At 39.8% G+C, this 22,853-nt stretch overlaps 1 protein-coding gene across 1 annotated transcript in view; it reads right to left on the bottom strand.

Moving 5' to 3' along the window:
* Nucleotides 1-22,853, bottom strand: part of necab2 (N-terminal EF-hand calcium binding protein 2) — a 165,527-nt gene that overhangs the window by 49,249 nt on the left and 93,425 nt on the right. Inside the window, exon 8 of the mRNA XM_031309984.2 lies at nt 6,185-6,264. Within this exon, the coding sequence (XP_031165844.1) occupies nt 6,185-6,264 (80 nt within the window). The remainder of the gene's footprint in view (nt 1-6,184; nt 6,265-22,853) is intronic.

Below are 22,853 nucleotides of genomic sequence, written 5' to 3'. Positions count from 1 at the left end.
GCACACAATGTGTGTTGTCTCCAGTGAACTGTATATTCATGAAACAACAGGGAGAGGACACCTCAATGGTTTTTGACCTTATATTTTGCTTGGGGGAAATAACTGATGAATACACTGTGTTACAATCACGTTTAAAGTGTGTATTAAATTTATCACTTCATTATCTTTATAGTTTCTAGATTTCAGAGTCCAATTTCTTCAGTGTCTTTCTTTTCTATGTCCATTAATAGGCCTTCAAAGCAAAGGAAGCAAAACATATCATATTTAAAGAAGGAAACTCTGCCTCTGAACAAACTGAACTGAACAAACTGAACAAACTGTTATTTATCATGGATAATCCTTACCGCCCTGCACCTGGTCCAACATCGGAGCACCTTCTCTAAGAGGCTCCGACAGACAAAAGAGATATTCTCACACTCAGATCTATCTCTTTCGATCTGACAGACCTTTATCGGAGCATACATCTCAACATTGGATAGGCAGGCAGAAATAACCAATCAATCACATTCCAATCACTGGCAGTAACAACACACACAACACATCCACTTCCTTGGAATTGTGGTTTTTAAGTACTGAATGTACTGTGAGGAATTCCAATAGAAGCCGTACTTGCCCCTTATATGATTGCTAGTCACTTGGAAAATGCTAAATATATCATATGTAAGCCGTTTGAGGAATTTAAGAAGGAACGTGTTTCTATTAGTGTTAAATACATAACTGTAAAAACAAAAACATATAAATTAGTATATTCTGTCTCAAAAGCACAACCCATCGATGTTCCTTTACATTGTAGGAAGAAATCTCCAATGAAGAAGAAGTAGTTCAGTGTAAATACCAATGCAGCAAAAATAAATGTACTGGGTAGGAGTGCTTCCTTAGTGAGGCCTTTTAGATAATACTCCAGAGCCTCAAGATACCTACATTCAAGTCAAGATACCTACATTATACTTCATCACATTAAGCCACACACAATTAAAAAAACCCCGGCTTGACTGAAGTGCAACAGGTGCAAGTCTGTTGCAGGCAGCTTAATTGCTTGTTAACCCTGGTGTTTTCTTCCCTTTTGTGTATACAACCCTTGTCCTCTGGGTCGAAAATTACCCGCTTTCACTAAACCCCTAAAATGAAGCAGCTTATTGTAATTGAGTTGTGAATGCCAAATCTATTTAGGATGAAGAAACAACCTGTCACTGATCACAAAGTGTGTGAATATCTGAATATTTCGTTTTCACAGTGCAAAAAGACTACATTTATTCAATGAAGACACCAGCATTATGACAAGCTCGGTCATAATACGTTTCTTTACTAAAGTGGAGATTTATTATAAATATTATTATTTTTAAGGTGCTGCAAATGTGGTTAAGAATATTTTTGTATCAAGAGATAGTACTTGTGGATCTCTGCATCCCAAAAACTAGATTTGCCTCAGGACCTGTGTGTGTGTGTGTGTGTGTGTGTGTGTGTGTGTGTGTGTGTGTGTGTGCTAAGATTAGCAGCCCTACGTAGACACGCAGGTCAATCTCATCCATCTTTTTGCAGCCATCAGGTAGAAAGTTGAGGCAATGTCCTGGGCATGGGAAACAGCATATCATCCTAAATCCAAAAGAAAAAAAAACTATGTATGCTACGTAATGTTTTTGCTTTGGTCAGACATTGGGTCTGAGGGTTTTTACAATAAAGATAATCTTAAAAATACTGTTTCATGTATTTGTATTATGTAGGCTACTGTAGGCCTATATGATTCAGATTGCTTGGCCGGCGGCTGGCAGCAATGTGAAATGGAATGACGCCTATCCACGACAGACGGCGCTTAAACCAGGAGGCAAACGAGTCCACTCACCCACCCTGAAAGAGTTCTTATAAAGTATACTAGCATTGTAACATGTTCTGTGGCGGGTCTCTAATGGGAGTTGTAGTTTGAAAATACCTTGGTATATTTTTTCACAAGTAAAGGTTGGCAGTGTAGAATTCTGGATACACGCTGGGGGTTTTTGGGATGGTGAACACACTGGTGTCATCAGATTTTCAAAATCTAATTGTTAAATAGGTGAAAATAGCTTATGAGGTACTGTCACATATGTGCATTATATGGTTATTATGGTTAATATTAATTTTCACCCATTTAACAATTATATATTTAAAATCTAATTACAAAAATGTATTTACCATTATATTAAACTCCATAAATTACTATTAATTCAGTATTTACAACTTCCCTTTCTTTGAAAAACACTATTATATTTTTTTAAACTACAGTTCCCTACAGCCGTGCCATCGGCCTTGGTACAAATACCACAGTTGTAGTTTTTCCGGTTTGCTCTATATCTAGGGTTTTAAAAATATATATCTACTGTCTATACACAATATCTAGTACAGCCGAAATATTAATTACACTGTATCTAAATGATCTACGTTAACAAAAAGTAAAGATGTTGGTTTATTTCTGTTAAATTATCAAATATTGTAGAAATGGGGTTTTGGGTTGGTCTTCCGGCAAAGTAGGGTTATCAAGTACAGCCGAAACTTATTATCAGCCATAATCTCTAAATCATCCGAGGCAGACTGACCACAAGCTACGAGGTTGTGTAACGAACGTTTCAGTTCCTGTAAAAGCTAGAAGTCCATATGAAATCAAACTTGTATTAAGAAAAACATGTTTTATTCGGAATCTTATGGAGAAAAACTACACTACCCACAATCCTAAGCGTATGGAAACGTTTACCGTACCCGCGAAAACACGAACTCTAGATCGAGTTTGGTTTCTACCATTCAAGATAGATGCCGTTTTTAAAATGTTTTTTTGTACCGAATCAAATGTTTTATTTTCACGAATCATCTCATAGCTGGTTGGCTTGGTTCTAGGCTTAAAACTCTTTATATAAGCACTTTTTGAAACGTCAATGAAACATTGAAATGTGGAAAAATACTTCCGGAACCAGAGCCGTTAAAAAACTGTTGAGCTCTATAAAGGCAATAAATATAAAATAAAATGCTGCTTCTCCTTTCTTATTTTTAGAGATTGTTTTATTATTCAGGAAAACACATTTAGTGTATGAAAATAATTATTTATATATATATATATATATATATATATATATATATATATATATTTTATGTGTATATAAGACAGGATTACATTATTTTGCTGAAAAAAAGACAAGAAAGCTGCATCACTTTGCTTGTCAGTATGAAGCCTCAGTAAGCCATCATCCTGAGACTGATTTTTTTCCAGGTGAGAAACACATTTTCTTGTCTGTGGCACACAGAGAGAGATAAATAATGATATTTTGTAACCAAATGAACAAACAAACTCCCAGGGGAGCGTGGAGGAAGACAGCAGGGGGAAACTGAAAGTGACACCAAGCAACAGAGGCAACATGAATTTGCCACTTTGAGGGTTTGAGGAATGGTTTGTAGGTAACAGGATTTCCAGTGTGTTATCACAGAGCAGTGGTGCCAACACAGGGCACTGTTTTCATCTCGCCAGGCACCACATCTCTCAGTGTGTAGCTGGCTTATTATTCATTCAGTAAACAATTCATGATTCACCCTGACACGGTGTGATTTTATCATTTCCTCTTGCAGACTCCTGCACAGTCTTCATACTGAGATCCATGCGGGTACTACCAGGCCAAACGGAGAGACATTCAATGCGCCTCCTCAACGCCACATTTTGCTTTGATATGATTACTGCAGTATACTGTCTGGCCTTCTGAAAATGTAATCCAGCAGAAAATGTCTATTCATTCTGAAAACACACTTTGCAACATATTTTGGGGGGTAATTTCTCCTCTTTTACAAAGAAAATCTTTCACCAATGTGGAAAATTATATGGAAAATGTAGCAGCCTTGCAATACCTTAAAATAAAAGTGTGTCAGGATAATGTATTTAAAATGAGCCATGTTGTGTCACTTTATTTCCTTCTTGGATGGGTTTTAAATTTGTGGAAATAGAAATAAAAGTGCATTTATGACTAAAATGCTCATTGAAGTCATTAGTCTGGACTGAATTAGCAGAATGCTGGTAGATAGTGCGAGGCTTGCAAGATAACATATTTTATTCTGGCCATGAACTGAAATGTTACCTTAAAAAATGCTTCAATGCCATTAGAAGTGGTTTTGTAATTCCGTAGTTGTACACTTTACAATACAGTGTAAACGCTAATGTGTCCTGATGCGTTTGCGGACTAGGACGCAACAGGAAAATACGTCATCAATGTAGGCCGTGGTGACAACGCAGCAACGCTCTATAATTTTCCCATTTAACGATGAGTTGCACAAAGTGTTGCGTGACCGTCCATCGTTTTGCCCTATGGAAGTAGATGTGTTGGATTCTGCGGACAGCGATAGCTCCAGCTGTACCGACCCAACATCTAACGCGATGACAGTTGGGCCAACACGGTCTCACGGCAGTTCGTGAAATTGTCACATTATTTTTATTCTATTGATTCGTGTACACGGACACGGTCATCTCGTTTTTTTCGTGGTGCTCAGCACGGAATGGGAAGCATGTTTACAGAGGATGGGTTTAGGAAAAGAAGAACGGGGAAAGGACACGTAACACGCCGGGAAGCGACCCGCAGTCTCTGGGTGCTCAGCACGGAATGGGAAGCATGTATACGGAGGTTGGGTTTAGGAAAAGAAGAACAGGGAAAGGACATGTCACACGGGGAAATAAAACACCACACAAGGGACGCGATCCCCGGTCTCCGGGGTGAAAGTCCTGTGTTGTTTGACCCATCCACCACCCCGACCAACCTCCCTACGCGGATTTTCGGCTTTTCATTCTACTCCCTACCGTAGTCGTGCTGTGATCACGAAATATGCTTCCCATTGAAATACATTACATTAAAATTCGTCCTCACCACCACGAAAAAAATGACATAAACGTCTCCGTGTACACGAATCAATAGATTAAACAACGTGACCATTTCACCACCTGCCGTGAGACTGGGTTGTGTGGCTGTAATAACTGTGCGCGGGGCCCTTTGAACTTTTTAAACTAGTTGAAAACTACTGTTTCTATTGATTCATACTGCATGGAAAAAGCATTGGTGTTAAAGAGCACTTATCCATGCAGAGTATTTATGAGCAGGCTACTTTGAGACAGGCCAATAGAATTGCATGCATACATGTCCGTCAACTCTCGTGCCATTAAACTGCAGAAATTAAACAGACTTGACATGAGATGTGCTGTAGTTGCTTCATAATCGGACACTAAAGTAGCATAAAGATTAAACATTAAACATCATGGCCATTCTCCAACCATGTATTTTGTATGTAATGTATATGTACATACTTCTGAGACATTAAACCTGGCCCTAACAAACTAAAACTTTCTGAAAAACTGAAACTAAACTAAAACTAGCAAAAACACCCTTGGAAACTAAAATGAAATCGAAAAGTCAAAAATAAAATAAAATTAAAAACTAATTGAAACTTGTAAACTATAACCTTGATCTGTACACGGCAATAACTGACTGAATACGAATAAGGACTATGATATATCATGCTTTGGATACAAATACAATACTCTGAATCAAACCGTTGTTGGTTTAGGTCTTTTCATTGGATATCTGTTACAAGGAAAAATATTGAATATGCCAAAAATGCAATATGTTCATCAATGACCGAAACAAGTGTGTAAGTGTGTGTGTGTGTGTGTGTGTGTGTGTGTGTGTGTGTGTAAATGTTATTGGCATAACAAAATTGACCATTTCATAAAGCATGAAGTAATTTATCACTCAATTCTGGGTTACCCCTTTTATCCAACTTCATTCCACTCATTAGTTTTACACTTATTTTTTGCATTCATGGTCAACAGACCATGAATTATACCTAATTTCTAAGTAAAATGGGGATATATACGATTAGTTGTTTTGGATTATAACAGACTGGTATATTCAATTCAATTTCATTTATAGTATCAAATCATAACAGGAGTTATCTCAGGACACTTTACAAATAGAGTAGGTCTAGACCACACTCTATAATTTAAAAAGACCCAACAATTCCAGTGATTCCCCCCAAGAGCATGCATAAATGCGTAAATGCGACAGTGGTGAGGAAAAACTCCCTTTTAGGAAGAAACCTCGGACAGACCCAGACTCTTGGTGTGTGTGTGTGTGTGTGTGTGTGTGTGTGTGTGTGTGTGTGTGTGTGTGTGTGCGTCTGTATTTCTTACCTTATTCTCCAGTCGTCCGACAAGTTCCGCCAAGCGGTTGATCTGAGCGTCCAGACCTTCTTTCCTCACCTCTACTGCACCTGAAACACACAAACATACACATTCTAAATACACTGAATACACTGAATAAATGAGTACCAATATACATTAACTTGCATCGCTACTTTCTGGGTTGGGACTAGATTAGTCTCGTTTTGCCAGACCCTCCTCCAAAGCGCGTCGAAGGAGGGCTACTCCACACAGCATTCGGGGATGGGAGGAAAACGTGCTCTGGTTTATTGGCATTTCTTTAAACCAATCACAATCGTCACGGGCGGTGCTAAACTCCGCACAGAGCCGCTGCAAAATAGTCATGCGAGAGAAAACTCAGATTGGACAGATAGTCTAGCTAGCTGTCTCAATTTACCCTGCAGTGATCTGAGGAGCAGTTAACCATAGTCTTCATAAATCCACCGAATTTAAAATTCCAACACAAAGAAAGAGGAAGGAAACGGAAAAGACATGCATCCGGCGGAATTTCCTGGATTAGATCTGATACAGTTGGATTACATTTGTTCAAATATGTATGCCTACACCTGCTGAGGAAAGGATTTGGTTTAGTTTAGTTAAGAGAGCTTTTAGTGTCAGCGAGGACATTTTAACTGTGGTTTACCAGTCACTCATTGAATCCATACTCGCTTTCCATATCTCAGCCTGGTACAATGCCCTCACCATCCAACACGAAACAAAAAACTTGCACAAATAATAAATAAATCTTCCCCCAAACCCCCCTAACAGAACTCCACACCTGCCATCAGGTTGACGCTACAGAGTCCCATTTGCAACAAAAAACATAACAAATCCTTCATCCCCACTGCCATCACCACATTGAACAGCCAGACAGCATCAACCAGCTCCATTCAGGCTTCTTCTTGCACTGTTTTTGCATTTTGCACGATAGTCGCTGATAAACAGGCAATTATATCTGTTTATCAGAAGGAAACTGGCCTGTTCAAAAACAGTAAAAAAGAAAAGTGATGAATGGGAAGCCAGCTCCTGTTAAGCTCTTATTCCAGTGTGATTTTTAGATACCAGGCTGGGCTCTATGTCATTAGCCCAAAATTCAGCCTTGGTGCAGAATTACAGCCACTACGAGCCAGTCCCACAATGAGCTTTCCTTAGGATATGCAATTTCTGTGTCTGTAGTAGGGCTGGGCGATAAAACGATCTCGATATGGGATCGTGATAAAATTCGGGTCGATAACATCGCAAGCTACTCTCGCATTCAGATCTACTGTACCGGGGGGAGGCAGAGGAGATGCTGCAGCAGCTACACCAGCCAAAATGCAGAAGAAGACACTGGGCAGCTTTTTCAAGAAGTCCTACTCTCCTGCTACTTCTGCTCTTACAGACCAGCAGTCTACTGAGACTGAACTGAACAATTACCTGCTAGCTCCTCATGCAGACAGCGAGACCAACCTCCTGGCATGGTGGAACACCCACTCAACAATATACCCCAGAGTGAGCCTCCTGGCAAAGCGGTACCTGTGTATTCCTGCCACCAGCTCACCCTCAGAGCATGTTTTTAAGCACTGGTGGCAATATTGTGTCCTGCCACAGGGCAGCTTTGAAGCCAGACACTGTGGACAGACTAGTCTTTCTGGCCAAAAACCTATAATGGGGTTACACATGATGTGCACTAGCTAAAAGATAAAGCATAATGACTGGTTTACAATTACAATGTTTACATTTTGCACTTTTTACTCAGATTTCTACCTCTAAAACATTTGAGGGATGCAAAACCAGTACATAATTAATATGTTATGTTACAGTTGAGTACTTAAATGTGCCAGGGCTTTTGTGATGCACTTGTTTACTTTTTTTTTCTTTTGAGATGTTTGCTGCCCTGCCAAAAGGAATGTGATAGTAGTCACAGCTTTTTGTTTTATTTTATTTTTATTTATTTGCATTTACATTACTAACTTGTACTGTTTTGTTAAGGCAGATAAAGCATGTATGCACAGTTAACTGTTAAATTATGTTCTATTTTTTAAGCTAATAAACTATATTCTAAGTAACATAAGTTTAACTAATGAACCGTCTGGTTTCTTCAGGCTTCAGTCATTATCAGGATACTCTTCAAACTTGCTGCATTATCAAATTATATATCGTGATAAATATTGATATTGATCAATATGGAAAAAAATATCATGATCATATTTTTTGCCATATCGCCCAGCCCTAGTCTGTAGCTTGAAATGCTATTGAGGAGGAGAGAGGCGGGGCAAGGTGGAGGGTGGGGTGTGTGGCCAAGGATATTGAAAATGAACCACGGTCGTAAATGCAGTGTTCCAGGCTGTACAATGGAATAGCCTACTGGCCCAGAGAAGAGTGTTTAGAACGAGTATACTGTATGAGAGGGAGTTGTGGATGTAACGCAGCGCTGCAGAGGCACTGGCAGAGGACAGTCTTGCAGGGGTTCACTCTCCGCTCCCCGCTCTTACTAGCTACAAGTCAGGGTACTAAAGTATAATCCGTTTTTCGTTTTAAACCAAAAACGAAAAAACGGGTCGATGTTTCGTTTTTGGTTTCAAACCAAAAACGGAAAAACAAAACTATGAGCTCCGTTTTCTTGTTTTTCCAATGTCCATAAAAATTAACTGGAAACTCGTTTTTCAACTGTTGTTTTTTTGTTATTCATGTTTCCGTTTTAACCCAAGAGCGAGAATACGGGCTCATTTTTATAATGTGCATAATCATTGAAAATCTGATGGAACACAGGTCTCGTTCATAATGTTATTTTGGTCTTACGCGTTAAGTCAAAAGTTGACTAAAACCAATGCGCTCTGGACAGGAAGTAACAGTAACGTGTCAAAATAAAAGTATGAGAGCTGTAATAACTGCCAGAAGAACGAGGCACTTTATGAAAACATTGTTTGCCTGTAGCTTGTCAGATTAGGCTAAAGTTAGCTATTTAGGGTTATATAAAGTATTTAATTATTTAATAATAATTTTAAAATCACATGAAATCTACATTCATCTAGTATTAGCCTATGTGTGGCAGTTATTGACTAGTTACTATAATCTTACACCAGCCAGTAAAAAGGCATCTGACATTCTTTCAACCAAATTAACTAAAAATAACTTGCATTGCTCCCTTCCATGCTCTTCGCAAGTAAATTAATATTCACAACTTTCATAAAAAGTTTTATTCAATTTTATAGCAGTTATGGTCTTCCCGGGCGAATTTTGACCTGGTAGTGCAATAGGGCACTATTGAGCTTTACAGAAGATAAACACACAGGACACACGTGCATATTTACAAGTATGTGCGTGCACAGAGACACACACACACACACACACACACACACACACACACACACACACCAAGAGTCTGGGTCTGTCCGAGGTTTCTTCCTAAAAGGGAGTTTTTCCTCACCACTGTCGCATTTACGCATGCTCTTGGGGGGAATCACTGGAATTGTTGGGTCTTTTTAAATTATAGAGTGTGGTCTAGACCTACTCTATTTGTAAAGTGTCCTGAGATAACTCCTGTTATGATTTGATACTATAAATAAAATTGAATTGAATATACCAGTCTGTTATAATCCAAAACAACTAATCGTATATATCCCCATTTTACTTAGAAATTAGGTATAATTCATGGTCTGTTGACCATGAATGCAAAAAATAAGTGTAAAACTAATGAGTGGAATGAAGTTAGATAAAAGGGGTAACCCAGAATTGAGTGATAAATTACTTCATGCTTTATGAAATGGTCAATTTTGTTATGCCAATAACATTTATAATGACCGAATTTATAAGACAACACAAGGGCTAAACCACTTGACCACTTAAATGAAAAGGCTTCTTTTTATTATATTATTATTTATAACTCTGCAGAATATTCATGTGACATGGTTGACCAACTTAACTGCCATTCATTTTGAGTGTGATGAAGAACTCTTGCAGATACAACTGGGCCACATTGCAAACCTCTCATCATATTAGTGAGGAAGCTGCCATGTTGCTTCTCTCATCGTGGTCTCCTCAGGCCCTGCAGACTGGACCACACTTGTGGTTTACTGCTAGAATATTACAGTAGGCCACTTTGCTGATTCAGATTTGCCACTTGAGTCCACAGCACCATACAATATATGATAAACATGCACCAGACTTTGTGAAAGTGTATGTTCTGAGAGAGAGAGAGAGAGAGAGAGAGAGAGAGAGAGAGAGAGAGATATATATATCTCGGTTGTAACATTAAACGTTTGCATGATTCTGTGCCATCTGCTGCTGCTCCAACAATACAATGGCAGTAAATATTTATATTGCTTACCAGGGTTCCAACCCAGTACCTTCTTGCTATGAGACCACAGTGCTTACCATTGACCATTCCTTATTGTAATTCAACCACACAATACCTATCATGTATTATATTTTATTATCCAGTATTGGCCAACTACTGTTTCAAGGGCTTAGTATGAGCAGTTCCAGGCACAGGCCCAGCAGTGAGGAGGTCTACCATGCTCACCATGAACTCTGGTCCAGTCTGCAGGGCCTGAGGAGACCAGACCAGAATGAGAGAGTCTCCAGTACACTTTAACTTGTTAATTTATGTTCTTCATCACATTGACATGTTCATTGGCAGCTAATGTGGTCACCGATGTCACATTCAATATTCTGCAGAGCAATTAAAAAAAAAAAAGCCCTTATATTTTTTACCCGTTTTTACTGGCTGGAGTAGATTAGAGTAAAAGTAGTCAATAATGCCACACATAATGCTAGGGGAATGCAGATTTTATTTAAAATGTGATTCAAAACTTATTATAATCCTATTTCTATTTTAAAACAATATCCATTCTTACTCCCTTTGTGGCTATTAATGAATGTTACTCAATTAAATACTTTATATAACCCTAAATAATTAACTGCAGCTTAATCTGACAAGCTACAGGCAAGTACATTGTTCTTCTGGCAGTTGTTACAGCTCTCATACTTTTATTTTGACACGTTAATGTTACTTCCTGTCCAGAGCGCATTGGTTTTAGTCAACTTTTGACTTAACACGTAAGACCAAAATAACATTATAAACTAGACCTGTGTTCCATCAGATTTTCAATGATTATGCACATTATAAAAATGAGCCCGTATTCTCGCTCTTGGGTTAAAACGGAAACATGAATAACAAAAAAACAACAGTTGAAAAACGAGCAGTTTTCCAGTTAATTTTTAATTTGTATGGACATTGGAAAAACGAGAAAACGGAGCTCATAGTTTTGTCTGGGCATGTAACAGTGTGTGTGTGTGTGTGTGTGTGTGTGTGTGTTTGTGTGTGAAATATGAGACCTGCTATATCGTCTCCAATGAATGTGTATGTGGTTCCTCAACCAGTCAGCGCGCAGCTCATCTAAATATTCATGAGCATACCATATTTGGAAGAAAAGCTCTCGTTCCAAATAGAGCCATTACACAGGGATGCAGAAGGGCGGAAAAAAATAGCACCTGGGACATTTTCAGCCCAACCAATGTTATATACCCTATTAGGAGACCTTAAGGAACAGTGTGAAATACCCTATATAATCATTCTATCACCCCTTTAAAAGACCCTCAAAATAAAACCTGAAAATAACCGTTAAAATATATAACAGCTGTTACGTCAGCTGTAACCTGCTTTTCCCAGTATTTAGTTTGAGTTAATGTTATTTTAGACTGAATCAAGCTGTCAGCTAGCAGTTAGCCGAATTAGCTGTTAGCTAAACTAACGTTAGCTTCCCGGTGGAGGCTAACGGCAGAAGCGTGGAACAGATCGTGATTTGTGCAGTGTCGTAAATCCTCGTAAAACAGGATTATCATATTGCGCATGCACATGACGGATCGTGCAGGCAGCACAGATCTGGTACAGACACCCCCCCCCCTCCTCACCAGCATGAGTTCCACCAATCAGAGGCATCTGTGGGATTGTTCAGGATTGTGGGTAATGAAGTATTTATCCAAGACATCACGAATAAAAGACATTTATCTCAAAACAAAGTTGGTGCCCCATGAACTTTTTTTTGTCTATATGAGCATATACAATCGCTTAGTCGTGTCGGCATGCTGGTTTTAAGTCTACCATCGACGGTTACGATTTATGGCTTATACTCCAATTGTCAATGGAGAAATTGCATTGTATTTTTACTTCCAGAACCCGGTGTGGGTGGGACTGTTGAGCTCTATTCTCTGGGCGGGCAAAGCAGAGAAAGGGGAGGTAGCCTTTCCCCTTATGACGACATATAGGGAAGATTCCTGATTGGCCCATCTGAGCTTTAATTTTCTCAAAAGGCAGAGCAGGATACCCAGGACTTGGTTTACATGTATCGCCATGTCTAGCCACTGGGGGACCATAGGCAGGCTGGGGGAACTCACATTAATGTTAAAAAACCGTGGTGAAGTTTTCATGCCATGGGACCTTAAAACAATATTTGACTTTGGCAGAAAATGTTGGGCAAGTCTATTATTTGCATTGATGCTTATTACTTTGAAAGATTTCATTGTCAATGATGGCAAAACATAATGACCTCACATCACCATGTATGTGTGTTAAGAGACATTTATCAATAACAGAATTAAGCTCTGTTTGTAACATTTTTAATGTCAAACATATTGGTGCTTCTTGGAGCATTTAATGAACACAACAAAACACTCAAATTATAATGTAGATGTAGAATGATTTCTGTGAAAAAATATTAAACAATCAATCACAAACTAAGACTGGTATGTAGGGTTTGTTAGTGTGTTAGCAATCAAAATTAAAACCACATTTCCCATAAAAAGCGAAGATGTTGCTACAATGTCTCACCACGCATCATACTTCCCTGCATGTATTTGTTTTTTGTTTCACTTTGATAAAGAGCTTTAACATGTCAGAATTTGCAGTTTAGAGCTTCTTGTCTTCAATATAATGCTATTTGTTTTCGTTTATGGTGATTATGCAGAGTATTAATACTCATAATTAAAGGTACCCTATGGAGTTTTTTTTTTACCACTAGTAGAGCTATGGAGCAATATTTTCACCTGTTGGCCCATTGATTATATTGATGCATGCATGTGGGCGATGCAATTCAAATGCATGGCCTTGGTTTCATGTTAAAACTGCCAGACAACCGTTGGTGGCACTAATTTATTAGGAAATGAAGCAAACAATCAACAATTCAAAAACCTTTCAAACATTTTTAGGACGTTGTCCAGAGAGTCCTTTTCCATGCTTCCCATTTATTGCCTTTGTAAGCGGCCCTGCAATGCATTCTGGTTGCGTCGCGTCAAGTTTCAAGAGACAGGGCGTTGAGTTGCTCGCTCCTCTTTTGCATAAGCAGCATCATGGGCGTCAAGCACGCATCGCCGGCTCTCAAAACTCCCGAAAAACATTTAAACTGACCGTTGTTGATCTAAAATGAAGACAGACTGAGCAACTGCATAGCCTACTTCTCGCGTAAAATGTTTTCAGAAACACAATTTGGTGAACTATTTTTGTAAAATAAGAAAAAAACAATCACTATGAACACACCTTGAGCCCTCAAAGAAACACACAGTGAGTTTTGGTGAGTTATACTGAACATAAACAAGACTTTGTTTGTTTTCAAGAAAACTCAACAGTAGCACTTTTAATGTGTCTACAGTCTTCTACTGATTAGGGCTGCAGCTATCGATTACTTTAGTAATCGAGTATTCTACCGATTATTCCATCGATTAATTGAGTAACCCAACTAGGGCTGTCAGCATTAACGCGTGGGGTCGAGCATAATGCGTTAATTTTTTTTAATCGTATTAATTGCATGACGCCATTTATTAATTTATTTTCACTTCACTCAGCTTTGCGTCGTGCCTAACAGGCTACTATTTTGCCGTACTTCCTCGTAACACATCCTGCTGCTGCAGGAATAGCAACGCAGATTTCGGTGTCTCATTCTGGTGCCACTGATATGTCTGCACTTCTCTCAGATGCTCTGAAACAGACGTTACAGGCAACAGAAACATCGCTGCACGTGACGCTAGTTAACACTATACTCGACAGCAGCTAATGTTAGCCTACCGCTAACTAGTAGCTGGATTAAACACGGTTACAATGCTGACAGCTAACGCTAAACGGTGAAAAGTTTGTCTGTATTTCACTGTAGAGGATTCCGACACCGGGATGTAACTATCTGCAGCTGCTGTTGTCAGAAAAACACAGACGGTGCGTTCAATGAAACTGGTAATTTACAGCCTCGTGGTGCATTCAAAGTTGTTGTTAAATTCAAATGTGTGACTAGATTAAATATATAATAAACAAATACAAATCTTAAAATCAAGTTCATAAAGTCACTTTCTTTGCATTCATTTGAATCCCAATCAAGATACACTGGTAAGAATTGCTTTCCATTGTTAATATGTACTTAAAAACAGTTCTGAAATGCAAAATAATAGAATTTTAATCATGTGATAAAAAATCACGATTAACTATAGAACTTCAACGATTAATCGAGATTAAGAAAATTTTATCATTTGACAGCCCTAAACACATTCTCACTCTCCCATCGTGTAAAATACAGACGCTTGGCCATGTGTACTGAAAGGGGGGTTTCATTCTTGCATGTTTTTTTTTTTTTTACAAATCACACCTTGGGTACAATGTTAGTTACATTGATTACTTGAGTCCATTGAGCGAGGATTTTCAGTTATCGAATAATTCGTGTTACTCAAGGAATCATTTCAGCCCTACTATTGATGTTAAAATGCTTCACCTTCTCCTCCCTTGGTTGCTTCCTCTTATCCTGCCTCCCCCCTTCTCCTCCACTCTCTCCGTTGTCCTCTTTCCATCCCCTGATAGCTTCCTCGCAGCTAATTGAAGAGTTGGCTGCCCCCTCTTCATTAAAAGCTTTAACAGTCAGTCAATTAGGAGCAACCTCTCTCCACCCCCCCCTCCCACACACACACACACACACACACACACACACACACACACACGCTCATCAACAAAACCATAGTGTGTAACCATGGAGACAGTTGGAGATAAAAGCCCAGTGGTCATTTCAATGGACTTAGAAAATAAGTGTCCCAGTCAATTATAGAAGTGTTTGAGAAATTACAGCCTCTGAATGTAGCAGCGGGGTGAGGGAAGGAGGAGGTCTCTATTGACTTTCCACTCAATTAAACCTGATTTGAGTTATTTCACATTCACCTCATTTAACTTTCCTTTCTGTGTCAGCTGGTATTTAAACGTGTTCACATGAATAATGAAAAGGGCCCGCTGTCGTTACACTTTCTCTCAAATGAAGTGACTCTCAAATGTTTGTTCGGCCTCGGCCTTCTCTTCTTTTATTAGATATAATTTACACAAGTCACAACACGATGACTATTTTACAAAAAAGCAAGGGGGCTGATGTCGGCATGGTGTATTTATTTGTGAGTAATATGTCTCACTTTCACACCAGATACAGGAGTTTGCATTCCGTCACGACAATTAATGTTGTGCACTACAACTACTGTATAACTTATTTGTCATTATAACAGAAACTCTCTTCCACTGTCTTTCTTTTGAAAGTTTCTATTGTTTCACACAAGAAATTTGGTGAGGCTGCTTTCTGTGTTTATTACCCCTCAACTATGGTTACCATTCCTTCTGATCTTACAACTAGGGATAGACCGATTATCGGGCTGTATTTTGGCAGTTTGCAGATTATCTATATGGGCGTTTTATTCGCCTGATAAGCGATAAAGTTAATTCATTAAAAGGTGCTCTACTTTGGCTCGGCTACAGCTCTGTGTCTGTCTTTTACTGGGTATTATGTTGAAAGTTTTGACCAAAGATTTTAATTTTCACTGTAAATGCATATCAGTTCCAAATATCGGTTTCATTAACTACTAAGAATCGGTATCGGCCTTGAAAAACCAATATCGGTCGAACCCTACTTACAACTTGCTTGGAGATTTATTGAGATAAACTTGATTGCTATTGCAGAACGTTATCTGAATGTAATCAAAGGTTGTTGAATTTTTAAAGATTATTTTTTGGGCATTTTAGGCCTTTATTTATATAGGACAGCTGAAGACATGAAAGAGGAGAGAGAGGGGCGCCTGCACTACCAGGTGAGCTACCCTGGCGCCCGTAATCAAAGGTTTTGTAGCATCTCCCAATATCAATGTTCTGTCTGGCGACAGCCGGTTTGAGTTTGGGTTGTCCAAAACCCACTCTATGGACTCCAATAAATTCTGCTTTGCCACTGAATGCCATGCAACGTTCCAACCCGTTCTCACTCCGAACTCGTAAAATACGGACATTTGGACAGTGGCTGTCAGTGTCTGAAGCGATTAAAAAGGCGTCCTTCAGCGTGTTTATATAACGTACCGGTGAGAGCAGGCAGCTACACAGCGTTTAGCGAGTAGTATGTAAGGCCAAAATTCCGCGTAGGGACGTTGGTTGGGGTGGTGGATGGGTCAAACACAGGACTTTCACCCAGGAGACCAGGGTTCGTGTCCCGCTTGTCAACGTTTCCTAAAGTCGCTTTCTTTTTTAACCGTCCCGTTATTCCCGCGTGTCACGGGAGTGTAAGCCCAATCACGAGCTTTTCCTAAACCCAACCGTCCCGTTCTACCTGCGTGTCACGGAAACCTAAGCCCACCCACAACCTTTTCCTAAACCCAACGGTCCCATTTTTCCCGCGTGTCACGGAAACGTAAGCCCACCCACGACCTTTTCCTTAACATAACTGCGTCAACAGGGATGCCAATAGTCCCGACCAAGCGCGTTTAGTTAAAGCACGTTATATGATGCTAAAGGAGACTTTTAGCGTCAATAACAACGACAAAGGCTGACCAAGCGTCTGTATTTTACGAGATGGGAGTGAGAACCTGTTCAAAACCAAAAAATGAGAGATTCAAACTGGATGCAAAGCCAGACACAGATTAAAGCAGAGGTGTAGCTAAGTGGGAAAACCTCAGCAGAGGACAAAAACAAGACAAACAGAGATTTGCCCACAGATTAGTTGTCAATCAAACAGTGTGGCTTGTGATGTGTTCATCCTTGGTATCCTTGATTTTCTCTTGAAATTACTTTCACAGTAAGTTGTGTCATACTAACTAATACTAACTAGCAAATGTTTTTATTTTACATCATCAGATTTTATTTTGCTGCCAGACAGCTAGTGATTAGGATGCCAAATATTTAAGATGAACAAGTTGAATTACACAAAATAGAAGCAAGCCAACATTTACTGTGTGCACATTACCAAACTGAGCGCTTTTCCTCATCCACTCCCACCCACTCAAAGACCATCTGAAGCTTTATCAGAACTGAAGACTGATGCATCGTCCCAGTCGTCCCAACATTTGATATTTCATGCTGATACTACAATAATCAGCTTGAAAATCTATGTCTTTAACAACAATCAGTGTGTAGTATATAATATATTGTTGGGAGTAATTACCAGCTAGCGTTTTTCACATCTGTCTCAGCAGACTGGAAAACATATGTTCACTTCATTCTCTTCTCCATCGCAGGCACAGCTGGGTGAGCACACACAGATGCACGCAATACATGTGTACCTAAAGACTTCTGCATACACAAATTGTTAAATAATATATATTGTAAAAGTTTGCACAAGATGCATCACTGCAAACTTGTGTTCCATTTCCGGGATTGCTCCAGTGCCACGGAAATTCCGCCGGATTTCTTTTATTTCGGCTTAACTGCTCCTCAGATCTCTGCAGGGTAAATTGAGACAGCTAGACTATCTGTCCAATCTGAGTTTTCTGTTGAACGACTAAAACAATGTTGAACGTTACACCAAAACATGTTCCTTCCAGAGGCTATTTTGCAGCGACACCATTGCTCCGTGCGGCGTTCAGCCCTTCCCAAAACCATTGTGATTGGTTTAAAGAAATGCCAATAAACCAGAGCACATTTCTTTCCCATCCTGGAATGCTGGATGTGGACTAGCCAGACCCTCCTCCGTAGCGCTGTGGAGGAAGGTCTGGCAATGCAAGACTAGTGCATGTTAGAATCTATGGCCCAAACAAAACCAAAAGAATCGTTCATGGGGCGGTTCGCTAGTTGTGGGTGAAAATTGACAAATCACCTACCGAGTAGAACTAAGCATTACTTTCAAGGCCAAGAAGCACATTATTAACTAACTACATGTTGGGTTACAGGTTGTGTAGGTTGCAGCCAGAGCAGCAAGTCTGTCAGATGCTGGTTGAATGTCATCTTGTGCACAGTGTTAATGTAACAGCAGTTTTATTTAATAAAGGGTCAATAAAGTTTATGTTAACTACATAAGTTGAATATTTTAACATTTAGAATTTTCTTTCTTTACAGATGAAACAATTCGCGCCTTGATGCGCTCTTTACAGAAAACCGTTGGTCGCCTGTACGGAACACTGTTGTGCTTTTGGGCTCAGGCAGAGGCAAACTACAGGTCCAAAAGACAACAATCAAAGTGTGGGTATTGCCCCAGGAAAGGAGCACACATATATGCTTGTTTGGCTCTTAACAACAAAGGACAGTCCCTCCAGGATTTCGCGGCCTTTTTTTGAGATTGTTGCGGCCCAAAATGCCTGATTTCACGGGAGCTTTTGTAAAGAATTGCGATTAAAGTTGCGATGTTTTTTGTATGTTTGTTGCAATGAAGTTGCAGTGAAAGTTGCAAAAAAGTTGCGATTTTTTTGTATAGTTCTTTCAAAATAAAAAGGAAACTTGTTTTGGGGAGAATGAAATTACTCTGGGCTGAGATTTCCTAGTAACCTTACCAAAAAGGCTCAGGATGCTGTAAATGTTGGTATAATATGAAAATGGCTGGTGGATTTAAGACAAAAAAATTTAATGAATCAAATTTGAACATATCTGTCAGTGACTTGTTGATCTTTACATTGTTAGTTATTTTCCTATCCTGGCCTGGGACACACATTCATATGGTTTGATAAAGTACTGACTTTAACTTATCATTGCACTTTCAATAACGAGCGTAGCTGTCCTCAATTTAGGTCATTGTGTCGTCTCATCTTCTTTTTCTCCTGCATCCATCGTGTGTGTGTTGCTTGTGTGTGTGTCTGTGTGTTTGCAAGCGTCAGTCGCGGGGGGTACGGAGCAGTAGCCCCACCCGCTGCAGAGAGCCGACAGCCAGGATTGAAACGGCAGCAACTTCAGCGACTTTTAAATCGTTAAAGTCTACATTGATGTTAAAATGTATCGGACGGTCTGAAATGTTTTGCACGGTTTTTTTCGCTGTACGTTTTGTTGATAAATGAGTCACACACGTCTCGTCTTCATATCAAAAACAAGGAAATGATCAACCCGTTCTCACTCCCGCTTGGTCATTGGCTCTCAGAGTGCACGTGGGACTGCTGTGATTGGTTGAAGTCGCGGGAAACTTCAAGTTATTGGTCAAATGTGCAGAAAAGTTGCGGTGATTGGTTGAATTCGCGTGAATTGGCGCGATCGCGACATCGCGAAATCCTGGAGGGACTGAAAGGTGTGCTCACTGAGGTGCGCTGAAGAATGAAAAGTGTATGGAACACCGTTAGTCTATGTACAGCTGATAAAATCTTCCAGTGACAGTTGTCATTTGAGCTGACGGTCGCTGTCGAGAAATGAGAAGGCTTGCTATTCGTCTACCTCTGTCTCAAATGAAGGAGCCATTGTGTCAAATATTGCTATGAAACAAGAGAGGTGGCAAAATGCGCCAGTTATCACATTATCATTGTAAACAACATATGTCCAATGCAACGCAAAGCTTGACAGGTGAAACAGTTATATATAACAGTCTATATCCACGATGTTCCAATTCCGGGATTGTTTTCGTTCTGCCGGAATTCCGCCGTATGTAACTCTTTTCGGATGTCCGTTTCCGGCTGTCCTGTTACCTCCCTCTTTCTTTGTGTTGTAATTTTTAACTCCGGTGGATTTATGAGGACTATAGTTAACTGCTCCTCGGATCTCTGCAGGGGTAAATCCAGACAGCTAGCTAGACTATCTGTCCAATCTGAGTTTTCTGTTGCACGACTAAAACAACCTTTGAACGAACACACGTTCCACCAAAACAAGTTCCTTCCAGAGGCTATTTTGGAGCGGCACCATGGCTCCATCTGGCGCTTAGCATCCCCGAATATGATTGTGATTGGTTTAAAGAAATGCCAATAAACAAGAGCACATTTTCTCCCATCCCGGAATGCTGTGTGGACTAGCCAGACCCTCTTCCGCAGCGCTGTGGAGGAAGGTCTGGCAATGGGAGACTACGCAAAGCTTGACAGGTGAAACAGTTACCGAACGGTCAATTAGTGCTCACAGGGAAAAAGGTCTGTGAAACATAAAATGGAACATGAATTATGTCAAAGACTCTACATCCATTTTTCCCACAATGGAGGACAAACACATTCCTATAGTCACATACACACACACACACACACACACACACACTGTGGCCTGTGCCTGTGCCTGAGAAAGCACTGAACGATAAACTGCAGTACATTTACAATTAAAACTCTTCAGTGAAGTGTCAGATGCACTTAGAGGCGATATGCACTCAAGCGTTGCACACAGCAAACAACGTAGCATTTGCAGCTCGGCTTAAAGGTGGTGATGGATATTTTTAGCACTCTTATTCTTCCCCTCCCCCTCTCGTACTTTATTCCTCGCTCTTTGTTTCCTACCCCAGTCGTCTCCCACTCACGGCTTTGTCTTTTTTCTGCTCCTTTCTGGATCTCATTACTCCAGTTCTGAGATCACCTCACTGGCTTCCAGTGAACAAGAGAATCAAGTTTAACATTCTGTTGCTCGTTTATAAAGCTCTCGATGGGCTAGGACCAAAATATATCTTACTATAAACCTTCAAAGGCACAAACCTACCAGACACCGCAGGTCTGCAAACGCTGGGCTGCTTGCAGTTGCCTTTATAAGAACCAAACATGGAGAAGCAGCTTTGTTTTGTTTTTATGCTCCTCATGCCAGGAACAAACTCCCAAAATACCTGAGATCAGCCATCACCTCACAGTCGGTCACAGTCAGTTTTAAGTTGGGTCCTAAAATATTTCTGTTCTCTGGGGCTTTTTAAACCTGTACAATCTTATTTAACACTTTGTCTTTTATCATCTTGTATTATCTTGTATATGTGATCCTATAATTTCACTCTTGTTTTTACTATTTATATGTTTCTTTATATTTTATTTTATTTTTGTTAAAGTGTAAGTTTTTTCTTTGTTTTTTTTCTGTGAAGCATTTTGAATTGCTCTAGTGCAGGGGTCAAACTCAGTTTCACTAAGGGCCACACTGGAGGGCCAGACATGTTAAGTTAATTGACATGCTTTTATTTAAAGAAAAAGTAAAATATCTTTGACTGTAGTGTTGCTTGTCTCATATAGTCTTCTCACTTACAGTTTAGTCCAAATAAAGCCCTAAAAGAACTCAGCAAAAACATTTCTTAGCCAAACAATGATTACATTTTTAAAAGCCAACTCACAGCAACCCGTTTCACAGCCTCGTATGCAAACTCTCTGGTTCTGTGGGAAAATCGGCAGCTCTGCCAAATTCGGCTTTGAATGTTGTGTAATTGCAGTTTGAAAAGCAGTTTCCCGCCAGAGGCCTGGAGTTTGACACATATGGTCTAGTGCAGGGGTCGGCAACCTTAGGCATGCATGCCACCATGGGCACGTGGTACCTTAACCAATGGCACGCTGGCAATATGTGTGCAAGAGAGTTATTGATGTGTTGAAATCATGGTTGAAATGCTGAAGCACTCAGTAGCTTGATTGACGTATCCCCACCATAGATTATATAAAAACTATCCCCATCCGCATGCAGCAAAGACCCACCCTACTCTGCCTCTGCTCTGATTGGCTAGGAGGCGACTAGTAACGCTGCTGGGTTCGGTAGCGGTATGTCGGCAATCGCAGGCCTGCTAGCTAAGAAAGCTAAAGTTAATGTTCGGGCATTCCAGCCCTCATGGACAGAAGAGTGGGGTTTTGTGTTTCAGAACACAAGGCATAAACAGGCATAAACATGTAGAAAGCGATATTTCAATCTGCTCTGTCTGCTCAGTCCACTCTTGTCCACCGCGCTGTTTTACGCAAACACAGCTCTACTCTGCAAATTGCGAATTTTTACAAACAAGCTAAAACAAAAGCTGTCGGTTTGTAGTCTAACTGTTTATCTTAGTTTGCCGGGAATCTTGAAATTTGAACACATTTTTATAAACTTAACAGCTGGCTAAACGAACCATCCTCTCCGGTGGAGCGGTAAATCTATGGACGTATTAAGACCAAAACAGATGCATGTGGCTACTTAATACACACTTGAATGACGCGATCGTTATGTTCACGTTCTTCATTCTTGATGATGCTGGTTGTATTATTTTGCAACAGCATCTTTTTATTGCAAATGAGGCATACAGGACCTGCTTATCAGTCCATTCATCATTAAAGCTGGGCTTTTCCACGTCGACTTTTCACTTCAGCCTCTTTGACAGTGACATTTTTACCTGACAACAGCCGTTTCTTTCTCCAATCAGGACGCTGAATACTACAACCATGTTTCCGTAATCATAATAATAATATACAATAATAATTACCATGTCCTGATTATGGGAAATAAATGTTGCTATGGAATAAAATTACAGATTCCGTGGATATTAAATTTTGATGTGATGTCATAATTAAACTTAATGTTGACATGGCACACTAA

This window comes from Sander lucioperca, chromosome 7 (genome assembly GCF_008315115.2).
Source record: "Sander lucioperca isolate FBNREF2018 chromosome 7, SLUC_FBN_1.2, whole genome shotgun sequence".
Lineage (NCBI taxonomy): Eukaryota > Metazoa > Chordata > Actinopteri > Perciformes > Percidae > Sander > Sander lucioperca.
The sequence above is the reverse complement of the archived record's forward strand: the minus strand, read 5'-3'. Positions and strand labels throughout refer to the sequence as shown.